General features: G+C 43.2%; 1 protein-coding gene across 1 annotated transcript in view; it reads right to left on the reverse strand.

Annotated features, from left to right (window-relative positions):
• klf8 (Kruppel like factor 8) overlaps positions 1-11,433 on the reverse strand; it is a 49,687-nt gene that overhangs the window by 15,191 nt on the left and 23,063 nt on the right. Inside the window, exons 2-3 of the mRNA XM_008332731.3 lie at positions 9,713-10,079; positions 9,605-9,681 (exon numbers count right to left, since the gene is read on the reverse strand). Of these exons, the coding sequence (XP_008330953.2) occupies positions 9,605-9,681; positions 9,713-10,079 (444 nt within the window). The remainder of the gene's footprint in view (positions 1-9,604; positions 9,682-9,712; positions 10,080-11,433) is intronic.

Here is an 11,433-nt window from a genome sequence, read left to right on the forward strand (position 1 = left end):
CCATTAAGAACTTACATGTAATGATGTTTATATACATGCACATGCTGCAGCCCTGTGAGTCCATAACAACTGTGTGAAGCGGAGGAGAGTGTGAAGGCAGACGAGAGGGAGGGAAAAACAACAGCTGGTGGAGATATTAAGCACCAAACACGCGGGCCTCGCCTATCATGCACACACTCACACACACATGTTCCACCCCTCGCTGGCCTGACCCACCCAAAAAAAACACCAACCGTCCCCACCCTGCATTAAACGGTAAGTCTACTCCTCACTCGGCTTCACCCCCCCCCCCCCCCCCCCCGCCTGCTGAGGCCGGCACGACCCCAACGTCCACTGGCTCGGCCTAATGTTACCTAATCGCAGTTGCCAGTGTTGATTACCCGGGTGCTTAGTAACCCGTTTGGCCCAAACACCCACATCGGATGGCCTGACGTGCTCCGACCCTGGGGCGAGCTTCACCTGAGGTTTAATGATGACGCGGTGCAGCTCAGGTGTCACGGAATGAAAATTAAACTATTCATTTCCCAAATTCCCAATAATTGCATTCAAGAACTTGTTCAAGCAGCACAAGAACAACAGACAAATTCTGGTCCTAAAATATTGGTGATTTTCATCCCATAATTTCTGCAGTCATTTCTCAGCCCAGCCGCAAAAAAAAAAATATACCAAGTTTTCTTTAAACGACCTGGACGTGCAGAAAAACAGCGACATGTATATTCATATTGCAATCAACGTTCTGACCCTGAACATGACTTGAGCAGACAGAGCCATAATTAATGCACTTTACTGAATGGATGGCTTTAATAAAGCGTCAATTAGGAACTTGATTAGTATTCTGCGAGCCTTTCCGCTGAATAAAAGGTTTCCAGCTAAGAGTCGGATCTCTGTGAGTCCACATTTCAGCTCAAAGTTAAAATGCAGACAAAAGGGCTTGACAGCTGTAAAAATTAGAATACTTAACACAAATGTATGAAATATTAGAGTCTACGGACACTTGTGCTTCCTGATGGAGATTCATTAAAACAGTAAAAGAGTTCAAAAGGTTGATATTGTTGGGGCTGTCTGTGTTTCCTCGTCCTGTCTCGTCTGCTGGGTGGAGTCAGTGTCATCACAATCACCTGTGTCTCTGATTAGTCTCACTCGTGTCACCTGGTGCCCTGGGTATATACACCTCCCTCACGCTGTCTCTGTGGGATCATTGTCCTGTAGTTGTTGTGAGTGTTCTGGTCAGGTCATGTTGTGAGTTCCTAGTAATTCAAGTAAAATGTTCTGTGTTCCTAGTAATTCAAGTAAAGAAGAAAATTTCACGTCTGTGATGTTTAGGGAAGAGCCCGTCTGTGTCCAAAGAGACATTGTTGTTGTTGCTCATTCACGCTGTTTGAAGAAAACAAGTCTGCAGTCGATGCTACATACAGGTGCGTTGTTGTTGCTCACCTGTAAATAAATCACCTGCTGCACCTGAACAGAGTCTCCCTGGTGCTGCTTCCTGCCTTGCCCTCACGGAGCAGATATGTTGTTTAAGCCGACACAGATTACGAGACCACCAAGAAAACGACATCCAAAATTTGCATAACGAATAAAACTCAGACAGCACACACCGCTAATTTTACACAACATAAAACCCAACAAATTTACACCCTTTCATAGTACTGGAAGGTGTAGCTGTAAAGATAGCGTCACGCTAAAATAGCACAAACAGCAACGTCAGAACGAGCAGAACCAAAAGTAATGTGTTCTATTGTATCTTATATTCTGTGATTCCTAAAGTCCTCGACAAAAAACATTAATAATTTACTATAAATATTATAAAGCATATAGTTTATTTAGCCTAATCTTAGCTTTACTGAAGCTATTTTAGCAAGCTAGCTATTTTAGCTGCTCTGTTGACAAATCAACATATATACAGGACAGGAAACAGGAAATGTAGAGACACAAGTATTTATATACAGATTGACTTTTTTTTCTAAATAAAAATATAACTACCGTTTTACATGTGCTGTTTCCTTTTATAGCCTCAGCATTCTAACAAACAAAAGTGGCGTCAACTGAGAGATAAACGTCGCCCACGTCTACAGCTGATAGGAAAATGCCTTTGATTGACAGGGTTTGATGCACTTTTTAAATGTACTTATCAAATCTGGTTTTCTTTTACATATCTCGTCACAATAGCTCTAATAGACATACTTTATGGCTCATTTATCAGTTCCCTGCTAAGGCATTTAATCTCACCTTCACAGGAACTGACTAAACATTTGTCTGAACTTGTTGACCTTCACAGGAACTGACTAAACATTTGCCTGAACTTGTTGCATTCATTTGTGAAAAAAAAAAATCTCGCAGACAGAAAAAAGCCCAAAGTTCACAGGTCAATGTAGCAGTTTATCCAAACTGGTTGAGGACATCCTGGAATGGTTATTTAATTTTATTAATTGTCCTGAAACATGCCCAAAATACTGAGGGCAAACAGGGTCTGCTTGACCACTGCTGACTTCTGTGGTGGTGTGGTCACTGCAGTATATTTGATCCATGAATATAAGGAGGAAAAAGTGACCAAATAGCCAAACGACGGCCAAAGCGTTTGAACATTTTGTCTCTATCGACCTCACAGACTAGACTTCTAAAAGTTCAGAAACTTCTAAAAGGATCTTAATTGTGTTAAAAATCTCCTTTACTGCGTTGTTTTGAAACCTAAAACTTTGAGTACTTAGAAAAAATGACTTCAATGACACAAACTGACCACACGAGGCAGAAGTAGACTGGCAGCTGGAAGAGTGTTTTTCTGAGCTAAAATAAAATCAACATTTCTCTCAACTGATTTCAATGAAAAAAGCAGGAGGTAAATATGTTTCACATACACATAATGAGTAAGACTTTCTCGCAGTTTTATATGGAAACCTGTTTTTATGTGTTGTGGTTAATCGGTTGGTTGTTGGTTGTCAACCCAAAGGTCAGGTGGGTTTAACCACATGCTGTCGTAGGCGTTCACAGTCAAGGCTCAGAGCAGCATTTTCTCACATTTACCCCAAGACACGAGGCGTTCAAGGACACAAATACATCATTGCGGATTTAAACATTTCAGAAACTTGACATAGAAAACCCCCTCTGAAGTACTGGGACACACACAGTCCAGTCTGCTGCTCCAGGCAGAACGTCTGCTCTCTGTTTGGTTTCTGTCTTTTTTTCTATAACTTCCTGGAAGCTCAAGTCAGTAGGAAGTCAACTGCCAACAATGACATCATCACCCTGCACCAGCAGAGGAAGCTGCAAGCATCCAATATCTGCAATGCATTCATCTCTCTCTCTCTCTCTCCCCTCTCTCTCTCTCTCTCTATCCCCAAACCGTGAATGTAGTCCATCCTTTCAAAACAAACACACAACCAAAGCCCTACTTGCCAATGCACAGTAAATAGGTCTCTACCCTCTAATGTCTCATGCTCTTTCACACACACGGTGGGGGAGATTGTGTGTGTGTGTGTGTGTGTTGTTGTGGTCCGTCTTTGTGCATGACTGCTCTCGTTTGCCTCTGGCAGAGGACAACTGACTTGTTTATGTGCATACATCAGTGACACACACACACACACACTAACACACATATGGACAGAGGACCTCATTGTGTGTTTGTGTTTCTATTTGTGAGCATATGTGCGTATTTGTGTCTCTGTGTGTCTGTGTGTGAGAGAGAGAGAGAGAAAGAGAGGGAGAGAGATTTGAGGACTATTCACTGTGCTATGCTGGCAGGTATTCAGTGTGTGTGTGTGTGTGTGTGTGTGTGTGTGAGAGAGAGAGAGAGAGAGAGAGAGTGTATGTATGTTCTCCTTTAGCTCAAGTGGTGAGTTACAGAGAGAGAGAGAGAGAACGAGGGGGCAGGGAGGGGGTGAGAGAGGTAGGGAAACATTGAGAGAGAAGAGAGAGTGTGTAAAGGTGGAGGAGGAAGAAGACAAGGAGGAAGTGGTGTGTGTGTGTGTGTGTATCTGTGCGTCTATCTGTGTCGGTGTGTGTGTGTGTGTGTGTGCACCGTGGAGCGGGGGAAAGGGGGTGTTCAGGAGGATACACAGTCTTTTCGGCAACTCCCGCCAGAGCCGCGGTTACCATGGAGACGGGGAGAGCGGAAGCAGAGCCTCCCTCGACATATCCTATTAGGGTGAGAGAGAGAGAGTGAAATGTAGAGAATAAGAGAGGAAAGAAGAAGAAGAAGAAGGAGAAGAAGAAGGAGGAGGAGGAGAAGAAGAAGAAGAAGAAGACTGGTGAAAGACAGAAAAGCAGAGAGAGAGAGAATGTTCCATCTTTGAGGGTCAAAACAGCCAAATGAGTGCATCTGGCTTTGTTCGCACTGAAATTGTTGACTTGTGAAAGTAATCAGATTACATTCTTGTGAACGATGCGCATGTTAAAAAACCCACAATCCCACTGTCCGTCCACTTATCTGTGATGTAATCCACAGTCGCTCATGTACACGTGTTGTCAATTACACAGTTGTAGTTTCACTGAATCATCAACGGAACCAGATGGACTGTGAAACACATCCATCTACCTGTCCCTGTCCCTGTCCCTGTCCCTGTTTCTGTCCTTCTGGTCCAACAATATACAGGAAAAGGTTCCTGTCCCTGTCCCTGTCCCTGTCCTTCTGGTCCAACATTATACAGGAAAAGTCATGTCATAATTAGGAATGGTAATTAAGCACAATGAATTAATTAATCCACCTTGTGATTAGTTTGAATGTATTAACTATTTGACAGGCCTATGATTCTACTGTTGGTCATCATGGTGGTGCTCGGAGAGCTCCATGTTTTCTCAGGTGGTTCAGAGTATAAAAAGTTTGAGAACCACTCATTTACACGATATGATTTTAAACCTGTTCCACTACTGTCTGGAGAAACCACTGGGTTCTAAAGTACAGTGAGGAACCCTCTGCTGAATGTGCTGCTGATATGATCAGCTCATACTCTGCTGGTCTACGTGGCTCTAAAAGAATGACGGGGGCTTTTTTTTCCTGTAAAACTGAGGAACTGCACCCAGAACTGCTCAGACGACAGAAAAGCGTTTCCCTTCAAAAAGTACTTGTTTATCAAGAAAGACAAACATCCAACATGGTTTTAGTCGAATGTGGGCAGAGAAAACCAGGAGGGATCTGTTTCCTGGAGACTTTATCTTTGTACAGGAAACTCCACTCCCCTGTGTTCCAGGGGAACTTGAGAGGTGTGGTCAGCACACACACACACACACACACAGACCCCGGCTTAACGATGTCTTACACAACTCTACTCCACCCAGCCCCCCACCCTTTTCTAACCCAAACCACACCAAATGCGCATACGACCCCACCCCGTTCCCTGACCTCCCTCTGAGTCCTGCAGCCACATGTGATCACACAGTGTGACATCATCGCCGCCTTCCTCTGAGAAACCGGAGATGTTTTACTCAATCAGAAATTTGATTTTTCTAACAGCAGGTGGAAAAGTTGGGCCTCACGTCCCGCTGTTCTGTCCTTCACCTCCGCGTTCCACTCTCTGCCTGTGCCTCGTTTTCATCCTTTGGTTCAAAATATTACATCTATATGTGGTTACGCTAACCTTATCTCCGAAGAATCTTCAAGAATCTCGGGGTTTCTTGCTCACAAGGTCCATCGGTGATTCAACTACGGTGAGAGTCCAGCGATATATCAAATTTGTCTCGAGACAATTTTGTGCTCGAGAGAATTTTGTGTCACGTGAAAAGTATCACCTTTACCTCGGACTTCACCCCAAAACCTCATCGACACCATCGACGCTCCGTTCCTGTTCTAACCAACGCCTACTCTTCGTCTCGTAGGTCCCTTAAAAATATACTTTCAAGTGTTTTTTTTTGTACCAGAGTATCACAAAGACCACATCAATCACCATTCATGTCAAACTAACAGGATAATAACACACCGGTCACCGTTGCCATGCCTTCACTGGAGGTCCAGCTTACAGTATGCTGCTGAGTCTTTTTTTTTTCCCTCCACACACATTACAAACAGGACCGCATCAGTCAGCCTGACAGGTCACTAGTGAACCACAAACAAGCATTTGTCACCATGACTGACATCACCCTGAGAGCCATTTTTAATGACTTCCTGGGAACACCGCTCTGGCAGAGGAATATTAGACCTGAGGTTTTCACAGAAGAATTTCTGAAGAATTCTACCTTCAATGGCTCTGCTGTTCTGTTTGGAATGTTGAAATTCTACTGCACTCCCTTATCTTAATTTGGGTGCTGTGTTATGCAGATGACTAGCTAATTTATTCATCTTATTGTGTTCTCCAAGTCTTTTCATCTTTAATTACTTTTAATGAGCAAATCCAAAATTTGTATTTCTTTAAACTGACAATTAATTTATTTTTATTAGTTACAGTAGAAGTATGACGAAATAGATTTTGGATTTTAAGGATGAAGAAAATAATTTGACCTAAGCTTAAATAATTTTAGCCTTAAAGTTCCTTGTCACGTTAAGATAGTATTATTTATCATATCGCAATGATATTTTAGAGATTTTTTTTTAAATCTGTTAATTTTGAAAAAATAAAAAATGTACATGAAGTCTAAACATAGAGCTTGACTCTTCACACACACATTTATTTTTTCAATTATTTCATACAAGATTTAAACTATTGTTTTTATCATCATTTAGTGTTGTGTCTCTAAGAGAGAATTCAGACGTACTACAATGTTATAAAGGTGGGGGGGCAGGGGGTGGTGGGGGGGATCACATTGAACGCACCACCCAGAGGACAAAAATGGTCGACCGTCCTAATCCTGAAGTGCAGCTCATCCTTATCAGAGCGTCCACACCCTCTCCACCTTCCTGCCTATCTCCCCAGCCTCCATCTGCAATCTGTCACTGTGTCTCCTCCTCATCATCATTGTCGTCTCCACCTAAGCCTCCTCTCTCCTTACACTTCCTCCAGCTCCCTCCCTCCGTCCCTCACCCATCCTCCAACCACACGGCACAGCTAACAACACCCTTCCCCTCCACAGCGTTGGCCTGGTTAATGGTTTCTATACGGTGTGACAGGCTTTACCTTATCATTACCGCTCACACCCTTTGATTTTTTTTTCCTTCTGTCACCACTAATACCAGGCTGCAGGGTTTAACTCTGAAGATGAAAACAGTAAAAGTGCAGCATCAATAACAATAAAACACACATTTGAAGATAAAAATGCCTATTGATTATAGGACATGATGAATTTTAGGTGGAACTACAGCAGCTCTGTGATTGGTCAGTTACCTTCTGTTGCAGAAATTGAGTTCCAGGAAAAAGGGGACACTAGTTACAGGTCCACACACAACACCCAGAACTAGAGACAACTAGATACTATAGTAACTATGGTATACCAGACTAGCTGTGTACCACGGCGTCTCCGCGTGGTACCCTGCTACGTTGTGTTTACGTTTGAACTCAGTGTCTGTTAATATTTTTTACTCGACTCAGGGCCACCACCATATGTCGTGTTTTGTAATCATCTGTTGTCTCAGAGTTTTGGATTTCCTTTCTGAAGTCTTTGTACAGAGCTAGTAGCATGTATCTAGCTAGCAGCTAGATAGATACATGCTAACTCACTGACCCTGTCTTTACACCACTCACCCAAACAGATCTTGTTGTTGACTGTAGGTCGTCTGAGACAATCTAACTTTACCATATATGGTATGTTAATGAAATGGAAAATGGTTTAAAAAAAAAAAAGGACTAAAGAAAAACACAGGCTCCTCTTCACCGTAGAGAAACTCCCAGCCTCTCACTGTACACTAACTCCTCACTCAGCTCTACACCATGATTTAATTAAATTTACTACCAAACAGTTTGATGACGGGAGATGAAAGGACGGGAGAGTGTGGCTGATGTGCTGTGGTGTCCCTCAGAGAAGGAGTGAGAACCTTCTCCTCAGAGTGATTCATACTGACTGGTGTCGGAGGAGTGGGGGGGCACCCAGCCGCCTCTTGTGGCTGCTGCTGCTGCTGCTGCTGCTGCTGCTGCTGCTGCGACATCTGACCTACACCCTATTAGTTTTATGGAGCCTTTTCTACTCGTTCACTCCCCTGAAAGTTCATCAGAAGATGGAGGAGTTGAAGCCCCCGAGAGAGAGAAAAATCACCCTGGTCTTCAAAAACCTGTCACCTCTAAAGATGAAACAGATATGAACCTGTGGAGGTGAAGGGTCGTCTCTATCAGAGTCTCATATTTATAACTCACGCTTTAGTTTCAGTAATCCACAGCTGAGAGATTGAAAACCAGCATTGAACTCTCAATCAAACCAACTCATCTTCAAAACAGCTGAATGAATAAGTCATTTGTCCAAAAGGAGGGCAGCCGGTAAACAAGGAGGAAGAGGAACAAAAGGAGGAGATAATGGTGGCGGTGGATAAGGACAAGGAGATGGGAGAGGATTAGTGAAGGACGGAGAGGAGAAGAAATGACAAGGAGAGACACCAGGGGGAAGGGGAAAAGAGAGAGAAAGTTCTGGAAGAAAACAAGAATGAAGAACCGGGTGAGGAGGATGGATGAGAGGAGGAGGAGGAAAACAGGAGAAACTACGAGAAGATTAAAGTTGAGGAAAAGTCAAATAACATTTTCTTCATCTTTCGTCTCCGTCACTTCCTTCATCACCTCTGCTGCTCTCTCTCATCTCAAACACACACACACAGTCTTCCTCTCATTTCCCTCGCTCCACTCTCTCATTTTTTCTCCATCATATTCCTGCACCATCTATCTTCACACCCACCAAATGATCCCCCACTTCCTGCTCCAGCAGACGCTCACTTCCTGCTGCTTTCACACTCATAAACAAATCTGCAGTGCATCAAAATGTAACCTCAAAGGTCTGTCGGAATTCGTGAGTAGGAAGTTGAACATGTGAATTTCTTCTGCAAACATCAACAGGAAGTCCAAGACGCACGGGACAGAGAGGCTAAGTTAGCCAAGTGTTTTTTAATTAACACATTGGTTTGATGTTTTATTACTCTTTTCATGCCTAATTTTAATCTTCTACTGGACAAAACGTTAACTTTTTGCTAATGTTGTGCAAAATCTTTATTAATATTTTTGTCAAATTCCTTGTTTATTTGACATTTCTTAACTAATAACTTTTTCTTGCCCCACATTCAGTTCCAGTTTTAGTTAACGATAAAGTAATTACAACTAGTTATGGCTAGCTAAAGAAAAACAGCTAGATTTTAGCTAATTACAGGCTAATTTTTTTATGCTTAGTAGGAATGATTTTTTTAGTAGTAGCATGTCATTTTGGGTACTTAACCCAATCCTAACCCTGGTTTAAACTGTTTTTATTTTTGACAGTCGATATTTAGAAAGTGTGAAGCTGTTGTTCTTGTCGGTGGCTAACCTTTAGCTAAACCTAAATGTTCCTGTTTGACTGTGTTTACATTTTGTCATCAGTTATATAATTAAGCTAATCCTTAAAGGAAAATCTTTAGTCGTTGTTGCCATTTAAGTTACTACATTCCACTAATTCCTAGTTTCATGAATGGCGACTTTTTACTACCATTTGTCCCGCACCTCCCCCGCCTCCTCATTACCCCTCTCCCCTTCACCTCTGATTAATCAACCAATACCCCCCCTCCGGTCCTCACCGTGCACTCCATCTCCTCCGGCTCAGGCTTGATCTGTACAGAGGGCATCTCGTTCTCCTCCTCCTCCTCCTCCCGATGTCTCCTCCTCCTCCTCCTCCTCCTCCCGATGCTCCTCCTTCTTCTCCTCTTCCTTTCCTTTAGCCTCCTTCTCTTTCTTCTTCCTCTTCTTGCCTGACTTTATATCCACTTTCAGTTTCGGCTGTTCCCCCTCTTCACCTGTGTTCTCCTGCTCCTCTCCACCAGGTACGGTTAGCGGTGATGTTGGCGGCGACTTGGGCCTGGTCACCGGCTCCTCCTCCTTCTCCTTGGAAGCAGGTGTGGGAGGTGATGGTGAAGGTGGTGGAGGTTGTTGTTCCCGCTGTTGTTCTTGTTGCTGCTTCTGCTGTTTTCGGGTCAGGACACTCTTCTTGGCCGGGCTCCGCTGCTTCTTCTGGGTACCGCCGGCATTCTTCTTCTGCTTAGAATTCAGCTGGCACTGAGGAACAGGACGAGAAAAATAAAGAAGGAGTGAGAAGACTGAAGAAGAGGGGCTGAGGAAGAAGGGGAGGAAGTGAAGGTAGGAGGAGAGGAGAGGTTATAAGTTTAGAAGGGGGACAGAGGGGGGATGGGGTAAACTGGTGGTGAGAAGAAGGTATGAGAAGAACTTAAGACATCAGGAGGAGGAACAAAATCCAGGGTTGGAAGGTGGAAAGAAAAGGGGGACGAGGAAGTTGTGGAGGAAGACAGGTTAAGACAGGAAGTAAGACAGGAAATAGAACTGAAAGTCCACAGATAACATTTACCTGCTAAAAAAACCCCTCTCTGCCACAAGGGGGAGAGGGGAGTTGAACATGAGCAGTAGGTTTGTCTGTTTTTCACTAAAATGAGACAAAAAGAAGAGAGAGGAGTAAAAACACAGAGAGAGAGAGAGAGAGAGAGACAAAGGCCTGAACACTGAGGCTGCCACTGAGGGAATGAGAGCGAAAGAGAAATAACAGAGGGAGAAACAGAGACGGAGCAGGGAGGAGTAGCCCTGAAGTGACACCTCCCTCCCTTTCAGCGGCAGGCAGGCGGACACACCCTTTTCTGGAAGGCCGGCAACAACACACACACACACAGAGAGAGAGAGAGAGAGAGAGAGAGAGAGGGAGTGCCATGGCTAAAGGAAGAACTCCAAACACACACTTAACAGCCAGAAACACACACACAATGACACACACACACACCTTCTTCTTCACTTCCTTCTCTGAATTTTCTAAAAAAGTTACATCACACTAAACCACAAAAAGTACTTTCTAGAAATAAATAGGAAATCTTTGACTCCAGTGACACCAGAGCTCCGCATTTTATCACACAGGATTTGACCTAAATTTTTCACAAAACGGAGAAAGTTCAAGACTTTTTATGACTAATATCTATGGACTTCTAAGTAAAACTTTTAGTCAAATTATTTTCTTATAACATTTTATTTTTGTTTGTAAATAATGCTGTATTTAAAGGGAACAAACCAAAAGCTCATTCTCACAACTTTAACTGCAGAAGACACAGCTATTTTCTTTCTAAAGAAAACATCTGGGGCACGGCCCCCGTTAGGCCTCTCTCTCTCTCTCTCTCTCTCTCTCTCTGTTCAGCAGTGGTTCAGGGTAATGGGGCTCGACCACACCCATAACAGCTTACAGGAACGAGGCTAATAAAAAAAGACACATTTAAGTTTTGTTCCTCCAAATGTTCCAGAATTACTGTGGGGTAATTTATGTACTTTTATGTTTTATGCACTTATTCTTCTTCTAACTTTTAATGGCGTGTTGCAAATAAATTGTGTGCCTTATTTCTAATATATATATATATAT

The sequence above is a fragment of the Cynoglossus semilaevis genome, chromosome 19 (assembly GCF_000523025.1).
Source record: "Cynoglossus semilaevis isolate Cse_v1.0 chromosome 19, Cse_v1.0, whole genome shotgun sequence".
NCBI lineage: Eukaryota > Metazoa > Chordata > Actinopteri > Pleuronectiformes > Cynoglossidae > Cynoglossus > Cynoglossus semilaevis.